This window comes from Ctenopharyngodon idella, chromosome 1, assembly GCF_019924925.1.
Source record: "Ctenopharyngodon idella isolate HZGC_01 chromosome 1, HZGC01, whole genome shotgun sequence".
Classification (NCBI taxonomy): domain Eukaryota; kingdom Metazoa; phylum Chordata; class Actinopteri; order Cypriniformes; family Xenocyprididae; genus Ctenopharyngodon; species Ctenopharyngodon idella.
Window position 1 is genome coordinate 1,737,218 of NC_067220.1, and position 22,109 is coordinate 1,759,326.

General features: G+C 35.0%; 2 protein-coding genes across 2 annotated transcripts in view; one reads left to right on the forward strand and one right to left on the reverse strand.

Moving 5' to 3' along the window:
• LOC127508390 (caspase b-like) overlaps positions 1–22,109 on the reverse strand; it is a 183,592-nt gene that overhangs the window by 92,486 nt on the left and 68,997 nt on the right. The gene's annotated exons all lie outside the window — the stretch shown is intronic.
• LOC127508706 (protein NLRC3-like) lies at positions 152–20,623 on the forward strand. Its single transcript, XM_051886909.1, has 7 exons — positions 152–209; positions 8,110–8,328; positions 8,703–10,640; positions 10,829–11,002; positions 15,224–15,397; positions 16,900–16,946; positions 18,771–20,623. The coding sequence occupies exons 2-7, from the start codon at positions 8,225–8,227 to the stop codon at positions 19,298–19,300; spliced, it is 2,967 nt and encodes a 988-aa protein (XP_051742869.1). The 5' UTR covers positions 152–209; positions 8,110–8,224; the 3' UTR covers positions 19,301–20,623.

Below are 22,109 nucleotides of genomic sequence, written 5' to 3' on the forward strand. Positions count from 1 at the left end.
ATGTGTGTTCAGTCACCAGTTTAAAATATATCTGCTCTTAGAATGTGATGATGTTCTGTGACACTAGAGGGAGTGTGATTGTCTTTCAGATGAGTAGAGTTAAAACTAGATAACAAGAAGTGAAAGTAAAAGAGCTGGAGAATAAGCAACGCAATTTCCAAGGCTTAAACCTGGTGACACTGTATATTTAAACGGCCGCATTTTTTGTGGTAAGTCCAGAACTTATTCTTTATGTAAGCATGTAATTATATAAAAATTGGATGCTATATTTTTGTTGTTGATTTTCTTCCTTACATGAAATTTCAAAAATGTTATTTTTGGTTAACCTCTTATATGTTTATATAATAGGTATTTTAGGTTATCAGCTCTGACCAAAATAACAGAAATATTCACAACTAAAGTGCTTAAGTAAATTACTTTTGCCATTTACTCAGATTTCATCAGATTTTCATTATAAATGTAACATTACTAAAACAATGATAGACTGAAAGACTAAAAAAGGCTATATGCACTGAACATATATAATTGATTTATAATGTATAATTGATTGGTTTTAACTGTAATACAAATATGATCAGTTTGACATCAGACATCGGCAGTGCTGAACACTCCACTTCTACTGTATCAGAATGACTACATTAGTTAAACTACTAGTACTAAAAAAACATTTTTATTTACTAAACATGCACTACAGTATTTTAAACTGTGTCCAGATTTCCAGTTCCTATATTCACACACTGCAGTTGAAAATAAAGTCTGAATAAACAGTCAAAAATGGGTATGAATGTGCTGAGTATAACAAAAATACCTGATCAACAACTCAGGATGCCTGAAATGAACTAATAACTGAGCTGCATATTAATATAAAGGTTTTTATTCATATCAAATATATTAATACTAATATCTATTTTTGTTAAAATATAAGGTTTTAAAAAGGTTTTAATTTCTACCTACTCTGTCTACCTCTTATTCCTTATAACCTCAAATTAAGGCTTTACATAAGCTGACAGCAAGCTGAATGCTTTAATAAATGATAATTGATTATAAACAGTGAATAAATACACACTCCTGTGAAATATCTGCACAATCCTCTATTATGTCTTAATCAGCATCATTATGTGTGTGTTTTGCTGTTATTGAGTCTCACTTCCTCAGATGATGTGGTTTTGGCATGTGACTGTCTGAGTGGGTAGAAATGTGACTTCACAGTCTCTTTCATTTAAGTAAAAGCAATTATGTTTATGATGACCAAAGCACAAAAAGGCAGGAATAAAGAACCCTAATCTCCAACAGAACCATTTCAACATAAGTGTTCTTCAGGAGGATATGGTTTCTAAATACAACTTTCTTTCTTTCTTTCTTTCTTTCTTTCTTTCTTTCTTACACTCAAAAAATATTTTGGTCTAAATTTGAGTTTTATGTAATTGAATTACATTCAAATTTTCCATCCATTTGGATTAACATATTTTAACATAAACTAATAAACTTAATGTGATTCATATTTGTCAGTCATACGTAAATGAAATAGATAAGATTTATGTAATAGTATGCAGAAAAATGCCCAGGTTAATTAACATTGCTTAGTGTCTATGTGTGTGCGCATTACTGAGTTAAAGTACCATTGAAGCAGTGTCAGAGTTAATGAGATAATTAAGTGATGATTGAACATTAATGATGAACACCTGCTGTTAACAAGCAGAATCACTGAAGAAAAGAGAAACACAAGAACTACAACTGACTTCAGTCAGTAGGCTTGTTTGAGATGCATCGGTGCTGTGCAGACTGATTGATGTATGACATCAAAGTACCACGAGAGCATTTGGAGAGCATACAACTCCTTATGCTTCTGAATCGCTCTTGTGGTACTCCGATGCATCTCAAACAAGCCTACAGCCTTTGATGAAATCAACTGAAGATAAAAGACATTTAATCTCTCAAGATCTGATTAAACAACTCTACAAACTTTACAACACATTACCAGCTTCACTCATTACTAACTAGACTGACTTTATTTCTATCATACATCTACAGTAGTTCTTATGAGAATTAAAAGAGGTTTAGATGTTGATGATTTAGATTCATTTGAAGTTACCATCTTTGAGGTCAGTGTTGGCTTTAATTGGGCTCTTGACTTTTTTGCATCAGTTGTTTTCTGACTGCTGTTTATGAAACACATTTGTTATGGTACAGAAGTCAAGAAAATGTATGATCAAGTGCTGATGGTTAAGCGATGTTAGGTATCATTTAATGATTTGATTCATTGATCCAATTCAGAGTTTAATTTCTAATGAAATGAGTGATGCATTATTAGATTTGTGTTATTCATTGTATTAGAACTGTGATTCTATGACATAAGGTTCAGCAGCGTTATGACAATCAGATTGTCACAGACTGACTGTAATCTAGGACTTTTATTTTGAAGGGACTGAGCATGGGTATTTGCACACAATAAACTCTTTCCACCATTACACATACATACAAACTAAATGCCGGCAAAATATACCATCCTTATATAGTTGTATGTTTGTAGCCCTAATTTTGGTGTTGTGACATCCCATTTATCATCCCATGTTGTTAGTTTTGTTTTTTCATCTGTTAAATGTTGTTATTTGTTTAAATGTTTAACGTTCAGTGATGCATGCTGTTCCAATATCGTTACACAGAAAAGAATACCAAAAATACTTTACACAGTAAGTGTTTATTTCATCTCATTTAGTTATAAAGTTAACTTCAATGCATTTCAAACAGCTAGACATAGCTTCTGGTGCACCTCTCACTTGCTAAACCTGTCCACATGGAAAGTAGCCACATTTAAGCTAGCATTTGCTCATGGCAGATTTCTCCATCTGGTTCTGACCTCATAGGGGAGGGAGAGAACCGTGGATTAAGTGTTTTCTTATATGTCTTGTTTTTATTGGCATAGTCAAACTTACATTTGTTTATATATTGTAAATAACTTTGATTTATTTTCTTTTTTGCGTTTGTTTGTTTGTTTGTTTTTTGACTATTGCTACTGTGCACACCTTGGAGAACTACATTTTTGCACCTTTGGGATTAAAACCACTCTGAACTGTGCATTTTTGTCCCCTGCTATCTTATTTACACCTCTGGCCACTGGTACATCCTAACACAGATAATAGAAATAGTTTTGCATCATACTGACTCATACAGACATCAAGAATCAACATATTAATCAACAATGGTGACAGTTAAAAAAAAAAAAAAAAAAAAAACGCTTCATGTTGCAATGCATGCTGGGAGCCATGGATGAAGTTTGTACTAAGTTAGTACCCAGCATGCATTGCATCATGAAGCCTTAAAAAAAAATGATACAATAGACCAGTGGTTCCCAAACTTTTTAGCGTGGAGTACATCCTGAAGGGATTACCATCCTTCTGCGTACCCCCTCTCTTCCACTTAGACTGCAGTCACACCTTTACCATTAAGGGACAATATTTTCCCCCTAAATTGATTTTCCAGTGCATATTTTTACCTTTATGAATAACTTTATAAAAATAAATTATGTTTTAAATAAAAATGTTTAATAGTGAAATATGCAATGGTGGTAAAATTAAGTAAAACTTTTAAATATTAAACTGAAACTGCCAGTAGGTGGCAGCAAGTCACTGTTTTTATGAGTGAGTCAGTGAGTCATTCATTTAGTAACGAAGCAAGTGGCTGTGAATGAATCACTGACTCTCACGATTCGTTCAAAGCCGCAGAATTGTTCGCGAAACACAGACGTGTGTTGTAGTTCTGCTGTGGTTTTCGTTAGAACTATTATTTCATTGCAAAATAGAGTAAATACTGACAGTACTGTGTTTAAAATGTATGTTTTGTTTTTTGACCTGTTGTATAATAATGTCATGTTTGCAGTCAAGTGGATATTTGGGAACAATTGCATTCTTGCTCGTCATCATTAAATACAATAACTCACACAAGGTATGTTTTTGTATCGGAGAAAGTTTAAGTCTTAAATCGAAATTAATCCACTATCTGTGTCTATTTGTTCTTCATGCGAGTAAGTGCTAAATCCCCACTTTTACAAAGGTGCATTGTCGAGAACGACAGTAATTTAGCGCGATTTAAGGCAGCAGACTGCACGCAGTCTATCATATGCATGCGTGTGTGGATACAGTAATTTTTGACTGCAAATGATGAGGTAATTTGATAAAATGTACTGGATTTACGGCATTTTGGCAGTTAGAAAAACATGCTCGGTTTTATTATTATTTTAAGGTAGAATTAAATGAACTACCCAGCATTTTGTTCGTGTACCCCAGTTTGGGAACCACTGCAATAGACCAAAACTTTTTTGTGCAAAGCTGGTTTTAAAATCCTTCATATTATCTGATTCTCACAACGCTGCTGGATCTCATGTCATAGAATCACAGTTCTATTATAATGGACAACAGAGAGCTTATAATGCATCAACCATTTCTTCAGAGAATAAACTCTAAATAAAGTCAATAAATCAGATCACTGAAGGATGACTAGGATTACTACTTAACCATCGGCATCTAATCATACATTCTCTTGACATTTCTACCATAACAAATATGTTTTATAAACACTTATTACAGCAGTCAGAAAACAATAGATACAATAAAGAGCCCAATTAAAGCCAACACTGACCTCAAAGATGGTAACTTCAATTGAATCTCAATAAATCATCATCTAAACCTCTGTTAATTCTCATGAGAACTTCTGTAGACGTATGACAGAAATAAAGTCAGTCTAGTTAGTAATGATTGAAGCTGGTAATGTTTTGTAGAGTTGTTTAATCAGATCTTGAGAGATTAAATGTCTTTTATCTTCAGTTGATTTCATTGAAAGTTGTAGCTGAAGTCAGTTGTAGTTCTTGTGTTTCTCTTTCCTTCAGTCATTCTGCTTGTTAACAGCAGGTGTTCATAATTAATGTTCAATAATCACTTAATTATCTCATTAACTCCGACACTGCTTCAATGGTACTTTATCTCAGTAGTGCGCGCACACATGAACACTAAGCAGTGTTAATTAACCTGGGCATTTTTCTGTGCACTATTACAGAAATCTTACCTATTTCATTTACGTATGACTGACAAATATGAATCACATTAAGTTTATTAGTTCATGTTAAAACTATGTAATCCAAATGGATGAAAAATTTGAATGAAATTCAATTACATAAAACTCAAATTTAGACCAAAATATTTTTTGAGTGTATATAACACTGCTAAAACCAACCAAGGTTGACCAAAGTGCTTTACATAATAAAACAAACAAACAAACAAAAAAACAATACAACATAAAACACACATATTAACAAATCAAACATCATAGACACCACATATACCACATAGAGTTTAACTGTTATAAGCTGCCAGAACTAAATTAGTTTTCAGCAAGTTCCTAAATACTGGTAAGGATTTTACAGATCTAATAGATAGAGGCAGCTCATTCCATAATCTCAGTCCCATAAATGCAAAAGCAACTTTTGAAGGTGATTTATCCTTGGTACTACAAGAAGTTTTTGGTTTTCTGAACACAATGCTCTAGGGGGATTATAAGGAATCAAAAGATTAGAAAGATATGTGAGGGCATGATTATTTAGAGATTTTGCATACAAACATTAAAATCTTATATTTGACTCTAAAATGAACAGGGAGCCAGTGCAAATTAGCTAAAATCGGTGTTCATATTTCTTGACCCTCTTTAAGAGCCTTGCTGTGGCATTTTGCACTGATTTTAATCGGGCCAGGGATGCGACGGGGATGCCACAATAGAGAGAGTTACAAAAATCAAGACGTGATAAATATCATACCGATGTTTTACAGTACGATGCCAATGAGCTTGAATCTAAAAGGACCTTAGCAGAGTAATTCGCCTGGCCAAAAACAATGAGCTCTGTTTTGTCCTTGTTTAACATTAAAACGCAGACGGAAGGCGTATTATAGTAAATGCAGAATTTCCATAATTGACTGAAAAATATCTATCACTTACAAAGGATTGAAACCATTTCAAAACTGTACCTTTTAAACCTACTATGTGTTATAAGTATCTCCTTTATCTAGAGCCAAAAAATATTGTTTGAAACGGTAACACTTTACAATAAGGTTCATTAGTTAAATAGTAGTTAATGTATTAACTAACATGAACTAACCATGAGCAATGCATTTGTTACTGTATTTGTTTATCTTCGTTAAAGTTAGTTAATGAAAATAGTTGTTCATTGTTTGTTCATGTTAGTATCACAGTGCATTAACTAATGTTAACAAGATTTTAATAATGTATTAGTAAATGTTGAAATTAACATTAACAAAGATTAATAAATGCTGTAGAAGTGCAGTTCATTATTAGTTCATGTTGCACTTGGTTTTAAACAGCGCAGAGAATTCAGCATTTGAAGTATCACTTAATCTCCTTGGCCAGCACAAAGAGTCATCCCAAAGTACAGATTGAGTGGCAGTAGAGGTCTTAAAAGTGGTAGACATATGATCAGAAAAATTAGTCCCACAAACCTTTACATCTTCAATTTGCAAATTATAAGTTAAAACCAAGTCTAACATATGGCTTAGTTTGTGAGTCAGGCTATTTACCAGATTTAATCAGATTTGCCACAGCAAGTATGCATATTGAAATCACCCAAGAGCAAAAGGCGATCATACTTAGTGGACATTTCATTTAAAAAAATCAGAGAGTTCCTGGGCAAACATTCTATTTGGTTTCAGTGGCTGATGGACTAAACTGACTGTTACAACCCCTGGCTCAAAGGGAAGCAACAAAAAAAGGGGCACACACGACCATAATTAAGCTTGCAAAGGAAAAAGCTTTATTAAATCAAATTAGTTCACAAAACAAAGGAATAAAATAAAATAAAAATGTTTCTGTAAACATTAGTTTGGTCAGTGCGTAAGGCAAGGTGTCTGAATGAATCTGTAATGTGCTGTTGCGGTGTAGAAAGATGTAAAAGCAAAAACAACACGGGGTATCAAAGCAAAACCAAATGACAAAGCAAAGAAAAAGCAAAGTGAAAAAGAACTCAAACAAAACTTCCAAAACCCAAGTTCCACGAACTATCACATCTAACAATCTCTTTTAAAAGAGTGCCACAGCAGCAGAAACCGGTGCAGCAAATGAACCACCTGCAATTTGGAATAGTTGAAGTTCAAAGCTTTGTAGAGGTTCAACTGGGAGTACCTGACATTGATTTTTTTTTATTTTTATGCATTGTCATTAATCCCCCCGCCCTTGAACAACAGGGCGAGGAGAATTAATACATGCAGTATGTAGCCCTCGGGCAGAAGTTCAGAAATCAGCAAACAATCTCCTCATTCAAAATGAAAGTTTTGTTTACCAGCGAGCGAGCATTTGTCAGTGCCAGCTTGATTGGTATTAATTCATTGACAAAAGGCTGCTCATGGTGCAAACAACGGAGGTTCCTATGATCCACGCCTCTCCACTGGCAGAATGATCACACTGTTTCGGAAAAGTTCGGCATAATCAAGCAGATCCATCCACACGATCCCTCCAGGACATGCTGGGAAACAGCTCGTTCGTGGGAAGTGGCCTGACACAGTGTAGCAATTGGACGTATAGACCTCCGATTTGTTGCCAGGAGTGTTCTAAATTTTACAGCGATGCCTCCACGGCATCCTCTTTTCCGGCGGCACATTTAGCATGAAGTATCGTACGGAGAATGCCACAGAGAGCTGCGGACATTAAGGGAAGAGGACAGTGACCTGCTCCCATGTAGTCAGTTAGTACAGCCTCATCCACAGTTGATTTGATGAGAAATAGCTGATCCCGATCATAACTCACGTGTGCAGCAACTTGAGTTAAAAAAAAAGTTAACCAACATAACAAAATACAAGCACAAACACACAGAACCCCAGACCGACAGCCAGCCATACACATCTGTGCCATATTGGTTCATATCTATTGATTTCAACCTTTAAACAAACATCTTTGTTTATAGAATGAACTATAATTTTACTTAATCATTTTATAAGGAAGGTAATTAGATTGGAATGCTATTTAAATTAAGAGTTTAATTTGTCTATACTGCACTTTCCAAAAATACTATGGATTAAAACAATTTAACTTAAGTACAGCACAACTGTATTACAGAAAAATCTCAGAACAGAAAACATCTCCACACTCTTTTGAGAAGTAAGAATAGAAGGACAGTGACTTTAAAATGAGTCTCCATGTCAAGAGAGAAGATGAGGACACTGCCTACATAATGAGTTCTCCATCTCCTGGATCCAGCTGTGTGTCTATGAAGAGTGATCAATCCATGATGGATTATCCTAAATTCAGGGATGGAACAGTGACCTCTGACCCCAGGTAAGACTTTAGCTATTTTAGCATTTGTCAGAGGTTTTTATCTGAAGTGAATTTCCTTTTCAAGAAGAGTATAAATACATTTCTGTGAGCATTTAACTGAATTGTGTTAAACAAACTCTGTCTCTCACTAATAGTATTAATGATAAAAATGAGAAAATAAATATCTGTACTTTTTCTCTGTAGTCTGTGTAGTAGTTATTACATTAATCTCTATTCTAATCTATAATCTTCTGAACAATCTTTTAAACTTATATTACAGCACTTCTTATGTCACTGAATATTTTTTTGTATTCTTTATTTGAAAATAATATAACGTGCCTTCAAGCTATACAAGTTTTTTTTTTTTTTTTTTTTTTTTTTGTCTGTATTTGCAGCAGACAGAGATCAAAGTCTCCAGAACCCAGTGTTTTGTCTGTGAAGACTCTCATATCCATGAATTATCCCCCTGACTTCAGTGATGGACCAGTGGCCTCTAACCTCATGATGGATGACACACAAGCAGCCCTGCTGGTTGAGAATGGAGACCAAATATTGGATAATGACCTAAAGAGAGTCAAAGGTCAACACAAAACTAGCATGAAGATCAAATATGAGAGATTATTTGATGGACTGAAACTCCAAGAGAATCAAACCTTCCTGAAAAGGATCTACACACAGCTCTACATCATAGAGGGAGAGAGAGAAGGAGTGAATGAAGAACATGAGCTTTTACAGATGGAGAAAACAGCCAGAACACAACACTCACAAGACACTCAAATCTACTGCAATGACATCTTTAAAGCCTCACCTGAACCAGGATGTGTGGAGAAAGAACAAATCAAGACTGTTCTTACTAAAGGTATTGCTGGAATCGGAAAAACTGTCTCTGTGCAGAAGTTCATTCTGGACTGGGCCGAGGGAAAAGCCAATCAGGATATAGATTTTATGTTTGTGCTTTCATTTCGAGAGCTGAACTTGATCCGAGATCATCAGTACAGTCTTCACAGACTTCTGCAAGACTTTTATCCTGAACTTCAAGATCTGGACTCAAAGATTTATGAGGAGTGTAAAGTTGTGTTCATCTTTGATGGTCTGGATGAAAGCAGAATGACACTGATGTTTTCAGATGCTCAGAAAGTTTCTGATGTGACTGAGACTTCATCAGTGGATGTGTTGATGTCAAACCTTATCAAAGGAGAGCTGCTTACCTCTGCTCTCATCTGGATCACCTCCAGACCAGCAGCAGCCAATCAGATCCCCTCCAAATACATCAACCGTCTGACAGAAATTCAGGGATTCAATGAACCTCAGAAGGAGGAATATTTCAGGAGGAGAATCAGTGATGAGCATCAAGCCAGCAGAATCATCTCACACATCAGAAGAGCAAGAAGCCTCCACATCATGTGCCACATACCCGTCTTCTGCTGGATCTCAGCCACTGTGCTTCAAAAGCTCCTGAAAGAAGATCTGAGTGCAGAAATCCCTCAAACTCTGACTGAAATGTACATCCACTTACTGCTGATTCAGATCAACATCAGGAATCAGAAGTATGAAGAAAGAGATCCAGAGAAACTCCTGCAGTCCAACAGAGAAGTGATTGTGAAACTTGCTGAAGTGGCTTTCAAACAGCTGATGAAGGGCAATGTGATGTTCTATGAGGAGGACCTGAGAGAGAGTGGCATAGACGCCACTGATGCCTCAGTGTATTCTGGGATTTGCACTGAGATCTTTAAGGAAGAATCTGTGATTCATCAGAGGAAAGTCTACAGCTTCATTCATCTGAGCGTCCAGGAGTTTCTTGCTGCTTTCTATGCATTTTACTACCATGTAAATGTAACTATGAAGGAACTGAAGAATTTTGCTTCAGTACAAAATTTACTTAAAAGTGCAGTAGATAAAGCTCTTGAGACTGAGAGTGGACAGCTGGATCTGTTTCTGCGGTTCCTGCTGGGCGTCTCACTGGAGTCCAATCAGAGACTCTTACAGGATCTACTGACACACACAGAGAACAGCCCAGAGAGCATCAGGAGAACCACACAGTACATTAAAGAGAAGATCAAAGATGGACATGGACTCTCCACTGAAAGATCCATCAATCTATTCCTCTGTCTGCTAGAAGTGAAAGATCAGACTTTGTCCAGAGAGATTCAGGAGTTTGTGAAATCAGACAAAGACTCAGAGAAGAAACTCTCTCCTTCTCACTGCTCAACAATTGCCTACATACTTCAGATGTCAGAGGAGGTGCTGGATGAGCTGGACCTTAAGAAATACAACACATCAGATGAGGGTAGAAGAAGACTTATACCAGCAGTCATCAACTGCAGAAAAGCACTGTGAGTTTTTAATTGTGTTATAGTAAAGAGTGTTTTTTAAATGGAATATTTTCTGTTGTTGTGCCAAGTAATACATTTTAAATATATTTTGCTTATTTTTATAGTCTCTTTTTACTAGAACAAAGCTGAAATTTTTGAAATATGAATTATAGAATTAGGTAAATTACTTCATTTTTCTTGTTTTTCAGTTTTGCTGGCTGTAATATCACTGGTAATTCCTGCGAAATTGTATCATCAGCTCTACAATCATCAGATTGTGTCCTGAGAGAGCTAGACCTGAGTAACAATGACCTGCAGGATTCAGGAGTGAAGCTGCTCTTTGATGGACTGAAGAGTCCAAACTGTCAGCTGGAGATACTGAGGTGTGTAAAACTTGATCTTTGATATCTTGAATGCTCAGTACTTTAATGAATTTGGAATGTTTATTGCTAATAGTGACTTTAAGGGATGGATCTGAACATACTTGGGGGCAATTGCAGCAGTCCAGAGTTTTTTTAAAAAAAATGAATCTCCTGAAAATCTGAAAAATGAAAATCTCCTGACTCTCTCTCTCTCTCTCTCTCTCTATATATATATATATGTGTGTGTGTGTGTGTGTGTGTATGTGCGTTTATGTGTGTGTGTGTGTGTGTGATCTGAGAAAACCCAAATTTTTCCTATCACAGGTTTCAATACCGTATGGGTTCGAGCCCTTTCCAAATCTGTTTTTATTTTTTTCATAGCTTGCTGTAACAAAAGTTATGGTTATCTGAAGTCGGCTGATCGCTCTGATTTTCAGGAACGGAATTTTGAGAAAAACAGGTTTAAATAATTGTCACCCACTTTTTTAGATATTAAAATGCACTATCCAAACATAAATGGTTGTAATTCAAGAATGCTTTGGAATATAGACCTAAGGTTGGTCTTGTTTTAAAGAAGAAACTTGTCAGATTATTGTAGAAGTGAAAATAAATTATGAAAGTGAAATTTAAAAAAAAGTTATAGAAGTTTATTACATTTATGAAAATGTAAAAATATAATAGTTTATATTTTATAACAATATATTACAAAGCATGTTTTACTCTTAAACTGCAAGAAAATAAAAGTAAAAAATGTCAACATTCCAAATTTTAGGTTGAAAGATTTAAGATTTTGTAAGGGCGCAGTACCAAACTTTTTCACTAGATGACACCCACGCTTTATTTGAGTAATCTGAACCATATATTTCCATATTTTCATACATTTTATGAAGTAGACATCCTATTCAGAAGTAGTATGGGCAGTTTGGCAGTATCTGATTTGAATCCAACCACTAATAAACACATAATTAGAACATGCGCGTTCATTATAGCACTGTTGTTCTCTTGTGCTCCGCCTTCTCATGACATTCAACCTATTTTTTGACTTTACTCAAAACGTTCCATTGCGACATCCGACGGGTTTTCCCAGATCGCATCATATATATATATATATATATATATATATATATATATAATGTGTGTGTGTATATATATATATATATATATATATAATGTGTGTGTATATATATATATATATATATATATATATATATAAAAAAATATATATATATATATATATATAATTTGTGGTTGAAACATGCACATTCAATCACCTACTAAAATAGGGCTGGGCGAAACGGCTTTTTCTGCCTTTTTCTGCCTTTTTCTGAAAGGCCAATTTTTGCTCCTGAGTGAAAATTGTAGAAAACAGACAGTTAATTGTGGGTTTTAAACTACTCTTTCATTGTTAGAACATGACAAACACTTGTCAACCACATGAACATTTCATAAATCTGAGTTACAATATTCAAAACATTTAAAATGATAAAATATTTTTTCTACATCAAAATATGCAAAAGTAAACTTAAGTAAAACTCATGTTCAGTCTTTTTTCCTCAACAAAATATCTTAATAGATAAATTAATTTCTTAGCTTCATTCTAATGGGTGATATTGTTTCAAATCATGAAACAAGCTTGTGTTCCTTGACTTTGACTCAATGCAGATGAAAATGTATGTGCATTAACAAAAATAGTAACATCTGCAAAATGGTAACAACCTCATATTCAAAGGGTAAAATTTAAAGATTCTGTTTGAGTTTTAACTTTTATTAAAATTAATCATTGGCCATCCATTTATATCACGATAATCATAGGTAAACCCTGGTAAAATGTAACTATATGGTTTCTATGGTATTTGTATGAAATACAGTAGCCTAAATACATTTAGTATAAATACAAATGCACAAATACAATAGCTTAATAACAACAAATACTGTAATTATATTTCATTACTCTTTTAATACATGTCTTCATTAATAGTATAATAAAATTCCATATGTATGTCCCACATTTCTGTGATGAAAAGTTTTGAGCGTTTAGTGAAAAAGTACATTGTGTCTGAAACAGAACATCTTATTGATCCTCTGCAATTTGCATATCAAGCCTCTAGGGGGTAGAGGATGCAATTTTAACTGTATTGCATCTGCTGCATTTACATCTAGAGAAACCAAAGACTAGGCTAAAATTTTATTTGTGGATTTCTCATCCGCTTTTAACTGTATTTACCCTAGTATGCTAGCAGATACCTTGGCAAAAGAATTCTCACTAGATAGTAAGTTGCTTACATGGCTGATCAATTTTCTTAGTTGTAGAACCCAGCAGGTTAAGTTAGGAGGGTCTATCTCAGACAAAATGACTACTTCGATTGGATCACTTCAAAGATGTGTCTTATCCCCGTTATTATTTATTTTATATACTAATTCATGTTCTAGTTCATTTAAAAATAGATATGTCATTAAGTACGCTGATGATACTGCTTTAGTGAGCCTTCTATACGATGGGGAGGAAGAGCATGGACCTGTTTTTAGATTTCTTTTTAAATTGGTGTGAGAAATCAAATCTCCTTTTAAATGCTTCTAAAACTAAGGAGATGGTTATTGATTTTAGAGTGAAAGAACAAAATATAACTCATCCTACACTAATTAATGGAGAGCAAATGCAATTAGTAACAAACTATAAATATCTTGGTATAGTTTTGGATCATAAGCTCAAATGGGATGTGTGGACTGATCATTTAAGTAAGAAATTACAACTGAGGATGTATTTCTTAAAGAAACTGTTGTCTTTTAATGTCCATAGCAGAATGCTTTTGATGTTTTATGGGGCTTTTATTTATTGCATCATGACATTCTGTGTGAGTTGCTGGTGTGGAAATGCTTCAGAGGCTCAGAAGAAATCATTAAGGAAAGTAGTTACATTGACAAGTAAACTATTGGGAATTTCGTTATAAGTATAGAGAGTATATATAAAGAGAGGGTGTTGAATAAAGCTAACGTCATTGTGAATGATAAGATGCATCCCTTATCCTATGCTTTTGAACTATTGCCATCTGGTCGACGGTTTTATGTCCCCCGATGCATGAAAAACAGGTCCAAACTATCTTTCATCCCCCAAGCAATTAAATTTTTAAATTCTTCTAGTAGTAATTGTTGATCAGCTGGTCTAGTTGTTAAATTAGACTATATATATATATATATATATATATATATATATATACATTACTTCTTATATATGCCAACTGTGATTGTTAAATGTCTGTGTGAGAATGCTGCAAACCTACTTTCCCTACGGGGAAAAATAAATTGACTGACTGACTGACTGGTAGAACCACCATTCACTCAATGTATTTTCACATAATAAACACTAAGTATTAATTACATTAATTGTGGGGCATCACAATAGCCTTATGGGGGAAAAAAAAATAATTCCTCTATATTCCTCTGCAGTTGGCTTGTCAGTATCACAGTATCACAATATTGTGGTTATCGCCACAGCCCTAGTCTGTTGCATAATCCAAAGTGAGTAAAATACATATAATCTGTACAAACTACAGCAGGGCTGTGTGTGAAATGAGGCTAATGCGATCTCTCTGCCTAAACCTAAGAGCTGGACACGAGAAAATGCATAGGAGTCTGATATATCATCAAATCCCAGAGTGGCAGCCAGTGAAAACTTTGATTATTAGTTTGATTTCTGTAAATGGAAGGGGATGATGCTGGTATAGTGGCAGATGGTGTACTGTTGTATTTATTTGCATATGTTTGTATTTCGGTCAGATTGCTGAAGAGTGTGATGGTAAAATATTCATTTCTAAAGTACAAAGGTGCTGATCATTTAAATAATGTAATTAATCTGATTTCCTATATACATTGTAGTTCTAAGCATTCAGGTTAATTGTTTGAACAGTGTACATTGCAGATTTTCCTTAATATCATTGAAGAATTCTGTATATCAAAAAAAAAAAAAAAAAAAAAAAAAAAGATACAAAAAAACCTAGATTCAGCAATGGTTGTTTAATATGCTTTATTTGCAATTCATTTACATATTTTGTATTTTGTATCTGTTTAATTCTTTTTTTCACCTTTCAACTTGCAATAAAAAGAAGAATGGAATCCAGTTAAGGCATCCACTGACGATGTGTCCCTGCATTGCAAGTGGGGAAATTGTGCACAAATAAAGCTTAACAATGAAATGTCAAAATTAGTAGTTATTCTTGTGTATGAGACTGTTTTGTGTGTCTGTAGGTTGTCTGGCTGTATGGTGACAGAGGAAGGCTGTGGTTATGTGTCTTCAGCTCTTAGTTCAAACCCCTCACACCTGAGAGAGCTGGATCTGAGCTACAATCACCCCGGAGATTCAGGAGTCCAGCTGCTCAGTGACAAACTGAAGGATCCAAACTACAGACTGGACATACTCAAGTACATGGGGCAGTTTTATTTTTTTAAGAAAATCAAGACATTAATATTTACTTAAGACTATTTTTTTGTGGTATTATTTTACACTGAAAGGCAGACTACTAAGATTTGAGACTGATCCTAAAGGCCCCAATATACTCACAGCACAGTTCTTTTTTGTTCTTCTCCTAGGAGTAAAGAAGTTCAAAATACCCAAGCAGCAATATACTGTTAGTGACCATTCCAATGCCACCCACATTGCTGAGAGCGACGTTTAGATTAATATGTAAATATGTTCTGTGCACTTTCCTCTCAATAATAAAATAAACACAGGAAATGACAGCGGTGAGGAAACAGCAGTTCAGAAAGCATCTGATCATAGTGATATGGATATGTTTGCACCAGCTCTGCAGTCCAGCTCTCCAGTCACATCAAGTTTATTTATATAGCACTTTGTACAATAGATTGCTTTAATGAAAGCAGCTTTATAGTATTAAACATTAAAAACAGTGTCAGTTTCACTTTGACTTAGAATTACAACTATATCGGGGCCTTAATTCTACAAGGTTTTAAAGTTTACCTCACAATTCACAGTGCTTTTAACAGTACTTTTTGCAATCTGTCATGTTCAAATGTAGGGAATGATGGGTCAGAATTTTTTTATTAGTTTTTATTTTTGAGTAAAAAATTAAGATCAGACCCTTGGGGTAAGATGGGTCCCCTAGAATTTGCACACAAGACCATAAGTGGCATGTTATTACTAGTGATATTATTTGTTAACTGAATACTTTTTGTAGTTCATGGGGTTATTATTTAACATCTAATAATGTTCTCTGTAATAAAAAAAGAGATGTCAGTCCCATCCGAATCAGTACATAAAATTACAGATGTCAAGTGATAAGAATTGCAACTCAAACGTCGTTTGGAAAACTAGTCCCGTCCGAAGAGGGCTTTAGATGTACATCTCAGGCATCTTCACTTTCCATTGAAACCTATAGGCTAATTGAATAAATTAATTCAATTTGAATTCATAGTGTAGCTACTTTGAGATATTTTTAATTAACATGTGGAAAATTAAATATTTAAAAGTTAATATGCCTGTATATAAGACATAAAACAAATTTACCTTTGAGATTAATCTCTATACTGGGATTCTGCTTTGACTGCAAGTAAATTGTCAAACATAATTTTAAACATTATTGAAACTTTTTTTGTTTTTTGTTAATACAAATATCAAAAGTAATTTATACATGCTCTAAAAGTTTACCCACTATGACAATTAAATTAGCAAATGTTTTTATTAATTTTCCCTCAACACCTTGGTTGATGCATCATTATCCAGCATATGCTAAACCTATCGGTAAATATTACAATTTAGTAAATGAACATTGTTCTTAAGGGGGCCATCTTCCCCTAAAATTGAATCATCTTCCCCAGTCCATGGTGCTGTATTTTTTGCACAATAGTAAAATCATTTTCATTAGATATTAATTATTAATCCATTGAACATTTGTGTCTCCTTTTAGATTGGATCATGGAGGATATTCCAGGATCATACCAGGACTGCGAAAATGTAAACACACACACACACACACACACACACACACACACACACACACGCACGCACGCACGCACGCACGCGCGCACACACATTGGGTTTCTATGTTTTATGGCGACTCTCCATAGGCATAATGATTTTTATACTGTACAAACTGTATATTCTATCCCCTTACACTAACCCTACCCCTAAACTTACCCATCACAGAAAACTTTATGCATTTTTAGATTTTTAAAAAAGATAATTCTTTATGATTTATAATAGAGATCGACCGATAATGATTTTTATAACTGATATGATACAAATTATTTGCATGTTTATGTGCCCGATAACCAATATACAGAACCAATATTTATTTATTGTTTTATTTCTGTTTTTGACAGTTATAACAACATCACTGAACTGAACATTTTTATTGTTTATTTTACACTTTTTAAATATTGTAATTTCAGCAATTTCACTCCCTCCTTACATACAAAACAAAACACTTCTCCATCAATAGAGTATGAAAGAGTACAAAAAAAAGAATAGAAAAATTGAGTGCACTGTCATTAAAGTGTCTTTTTTTAAAATAAAATCTTTGATCAGGTAAACAAACAGGTAATATGTCACGTGTGTTCTGTTTAGTTCATTGTCTGTCATGTTCTTATTAGTTACCATGGTGTCTGATTACATTAATCCTTCCCGTTTAGTTCCCTCGTTTACTCTGTGTATACATCCTCCCTGTTCAAGGGTTAGTTCACCCAGAAATTAAATTTTTGTCATTAATTACTAACCCTCATGTCGTTCCACACCCTTAAGACCTTCGTTCATCTTCGGAACACAAATTAGGATATTTTTAATGAAATCCGAGGGTATCTGATCAACACATAGGCAGCAACGTCATTGCACCTTTTGACATCCAGAAAGGTAGTTGAAAACATGGTTAAAATAGTCAACGTGACTACAGTGGTTCAACCTTAATGTTAAGAAGCAACAAGAATACTTTTTGTGTGCAAAAACAAAACAAAAATAACAACTTTATTCAATAATTTTAACCGTTGTCATACATAGTGCAGGCTTCACTTTTTACATCCAGACGCCAACTCAGTATTGGCCGAAGCTGAACGTGAGCAGCACAACGCATGCATGTGATGCTGACACAGGATCCAGCCAATAATGAGCCGGCATTCGGACGTAAACAAGGAAGCCTGCACTGAGTTCACTACGTATGACAACGGTTCAAATTTGCTGAATAAAGTCATTATTTTTGTTTTGTTTTTGTGATTTATCGGGACATGACTTGACGGATTACATGACTCCATGAGTTCGTCTTTTTTTTTAGCAGGAAGTATAAACTACACAACAAGCATTTAGTTATTTTACCTTTGATATTGATATCAACAGTCGATCCCTAACAGTCGTTCCTACAAGGTCAAAAATGACTGGTATTGCCGTCTTTGTGGGGGCATTTTGTCTTCATAATGCAGGGAATACCAGGACCACTCACACATGTTTCTTTCACAATATCAGTGAGAAAATCTCATAGACTGCCATTGTTTTTATATCAGGTTAATGATATTTTCTGTCCTAACGTGACCTGTAAACAAACCTTCACAGAAACTTGTGCAAAACACTAGATTTAAATAGAAACATGATTTGGAAGGTTTAGTATAAGCCTTTTTAGCCGGTTCTGACTCACTAGGCACTCTTTAACATGCTTAACTACACTAGTAAGGACATTTTTGAATAGTGACAACGTTTTGGACCTGACAACTACAGTACTGTCCTACACACACACACTCATCTCTGCATACTTAATGATGTCATAGATGATGTGATCTCTCTTCTTGTGTTCAGATGCCTGTGATCTCACACTGGATCCAAACACAGCACATGTTAAACTCATTCTGTCTGAATGGAACAAAACAGCAACTCATGTGAAAGAGCATCAGCCGTATCCTGATCATCCAGAGAGATTTGAGAACCATGAGCAGGTTCTGAGTAAAGAAAGTCTGACTGGACGCTGTTACTGGGAGGTTGAATGGAGTGGATGGGCCTATATAGCAGTGACATATAAAGGACTCAGCAGGAAAGAAGGCAGTAATAGTCGGTTTGGATTCAATGAAAAGTCCTGGAATATTTACTGTTGTGATAATATTTACTCTGTCTGGCACAAGAATAAGAGCACAAACATTCCTTCCCCTTCGTCCCCATCTAATAGAATAGGAGTGTATCTGGACTGGTCTGCCGGCACTCTGTCCTACTACAGCGTCTCTGACACACACACACTCACACACTTACACACAATCAACACCACATTCACGGAACCCCTCTATGCTGGACTTACAGTTCCTTATGGTTATTCAGTGTCTCTGTGTCAGATTTAACAACCTCCTGGGAGGAACCACAAAGGCACATGATCAGAGATCTGATTATCTGTCATTTTGCTAATATGAATGAATTTCTGAATAATTTTTTGAAGGTGTATGTCATTCTTTGAGCTATGTATAGAACTGTCATTCATAATGTGCAGTTTTAATTGACTATGTCATGACCAATGCCTCTTACATTTGAGGTAATTAGGCCGTATTATATTTTAATAAATGCAGGGGTTTTGTTTTTATTGAAATGGCGAAATAAAGTTTCATAACTTTTGAGCTTAAACGTTTTGACATCTGTTATTGTATGTGTTTTAGTAGAGACTTCATTGAGTCAAAGGTGATGGTCTGTAGAAACACTCTGGGCTCTTCATTATATGTGATCTTACAAAAGCTAATGTAGGGCCCAGTTTCACAGACAGGGCTTAGACTATGCCAGGATTAAGCCTTAGTTCAATTAGGGTATTTAAGTAGCTTTTATAAACGTTCACTAGAAAAAAAAACATTACTAGTCTGCATCTTGAGACAAAACAATAACACTGGCATATTTTAAGATCTGTCAGTGCAAGTTAATTTCAGTTAAAACAGCTCAAACATGCATTTTGGTCTAGGACTAGCTTAAGCCTTGTCTGTGAAACTGGGGACAAATGTCGTCACTGTTTCAGAGGATCATAGACTCAGTTTCATTCTGCTGGATTGTCAGGAACTGTTACTGTTAGGTCAATGTGTTTTTATTCTGTTCAATATATTATGCAAAAAAATAAAATAAAAAATAAATTAATTAATAACCTCTTAAATGATTAGTTCACTTTCAAATGAAAATTACCCCAGGCTTTACTCACCCTCAAGCCATCCTAGGTGTATATGACTTTCTTCTTTCTGATGAACACAATCATAGAAATATTAATAAATATCCTGATGCATCTGAGCTTTAATGGCAGTGAACGGGACCAATGAGTATGAGCTGAAGAAAGTGCCTCCATCCACATCCATCTATCATATACATATTCCACACGGCTCCAGAGGGTTAATAAAGGCCTTCTGAAGTGAAGCAATGTGTTTGTGTAAAAAAAAAAAAAAAAAATTATTTAACAAATTATTTAAAAATTTCTAGCTTCCCCCAGACCGCCTTCCGTACTCAAATTATGGAAAAAACTAAGTGGTATCCCGTCAGTTCCGTAAATTGAACAGGGAAGGTCTAGGACGTACAGCATAAGCTTTTTGAAGAATACGGACAGAATATGGACTACAGGCATCTTGAGCAGGCAAGTCAGATTATAGTGGAGTGGTAACTGACGACAAGCAGCCATTATTTACCTTATTTACATTATTACCACATAAAATTATGTTAAAAATATTGTGTTTTGTTAATATTATGTTTAATTATCAAAATGTATGTGTTCAGTCCCCTACAGCTGCTTTAAATCACAACTTTTTTGAGACTCACCTGAGATTGTCATGGGAGCGTGATTGTCTTTCATATGGGTGGAGTTTAATGACAATTGAAAGACTCGCTTTAACCAGGTCACCAGAAGTAAAAGTAAAAGAGGAGGAAAAGAAGAAACACAATTGCAAGGCTTTAAACCTGTTAAGATTGGGTAATTAAACAGTCAGATATTTTGTGGTAAGTTCAGAAATTATTCTTAATATAACCATAGTCATAAAATTGAGCTGCTATTAGTTTTATGGTCTTATTTACATGGAATTTCAAACAAAAATGTTTTGCCATCTCAACAGCTATGCCAAAATGGCAGAACCATCGACAATTAAAGTTTCTAAGTGAATTTTGGTATGTATTCAGATTTACTTTTACCATTGGTAGCCTATAGCAAATATAGGCCCAACAAACTGCTCTTCATCAACTAGTGATTGTTGTTTCTGTTGCAACAAACAACACTGTCAGAAAAAAGGGTACGGTTGGGGTACATTGTGAGCACTCTGGGTACAAATGCTTTGGTTGTACCCTCAATGGGTCATATTTACACCTTAAGGAACTAATATGTACCATTTTGGGGAAAATAAGGTACACATTTGTTTCTTTACAAAGACATTTAATGTCTTTCATCTTCAGTTGATTTCATCTAAGGCTGTGGCTGAAGTCAGTTGTAGTTCTTGTGTTTCTGCTAGTCTCTTTTTCTGTTCTCTTCTTTCCTTCAGTGATTCTGCTTTTAAACAGGCTTATTAAGGCTCAGATGACTCCATATTTAATATATACAGATTTTGTGGCTCAGATAAGGTCCAGTTTAGGTTTATTTCTTTGCTCTTGGCTGACATGTGGCATTGCTGTGGCCTGCTTGTGGCCCAGATCTGGATACCACATGTGCCAGATGTAGGCCAGATCTTGGCCGACACAATGCAGTCCAGACCACAATGCTTGGCCGACCAAAGCAGTCAGACTCGACTGAACGAAAGGTGTTCAGCTATAATATATTTACATAGGACAAAAAAAGGTAAAAACCAGCACATTTTGTGCGAACCGGCCCTTATATTAACGAAACTTGAGTCACGACTGTGAAACAGACTTATAAATTCAGACTTTTCAGACTAATCTGACCGTGTTCATGCGGGACGCGAGAGCCCCGTCGAGCGCACATTTCACTGACGCAGGAGTTGTACTTTTAACGCGTCTCACAATCTGTTTGAAATTGATTTTTTTAATTTGTATTTTTATTAAGTGATAGGTACAACGTCATTTTAGTGTTGATGAGGTCTAGCTTCAAACGCACACTGATCTGTCCTTGGCTGCTTTCAGACTATGAGGTGGATGAGGATGAAGAGAAAATGATCAAACCGGATCAACGTCAAGCGGCATGGTGGT

Coding starts and splice junctions, on each gene's coding strand:
- LOC127508706 (XM_051886909.1), top strand. CDS start 8,225: ATGAGTTCTCCATCTCCTGGATCCAGCTGTGTGTCTATGAAGAGTGAT. Junction 15,398..16,899: donor TACAGACTGGACATACTCAA/GTACATGGGGCA, acceptor GTCTCCTTTTAG/ATTGGATCATGGAGGATATT. Junction 16,947..18,770: donor CATACCAGGACTGCGAAAAT/GTAAACACACAC, acceptor TCTTGTGTTCAG/ATGCCTGTGATCTCACACTG.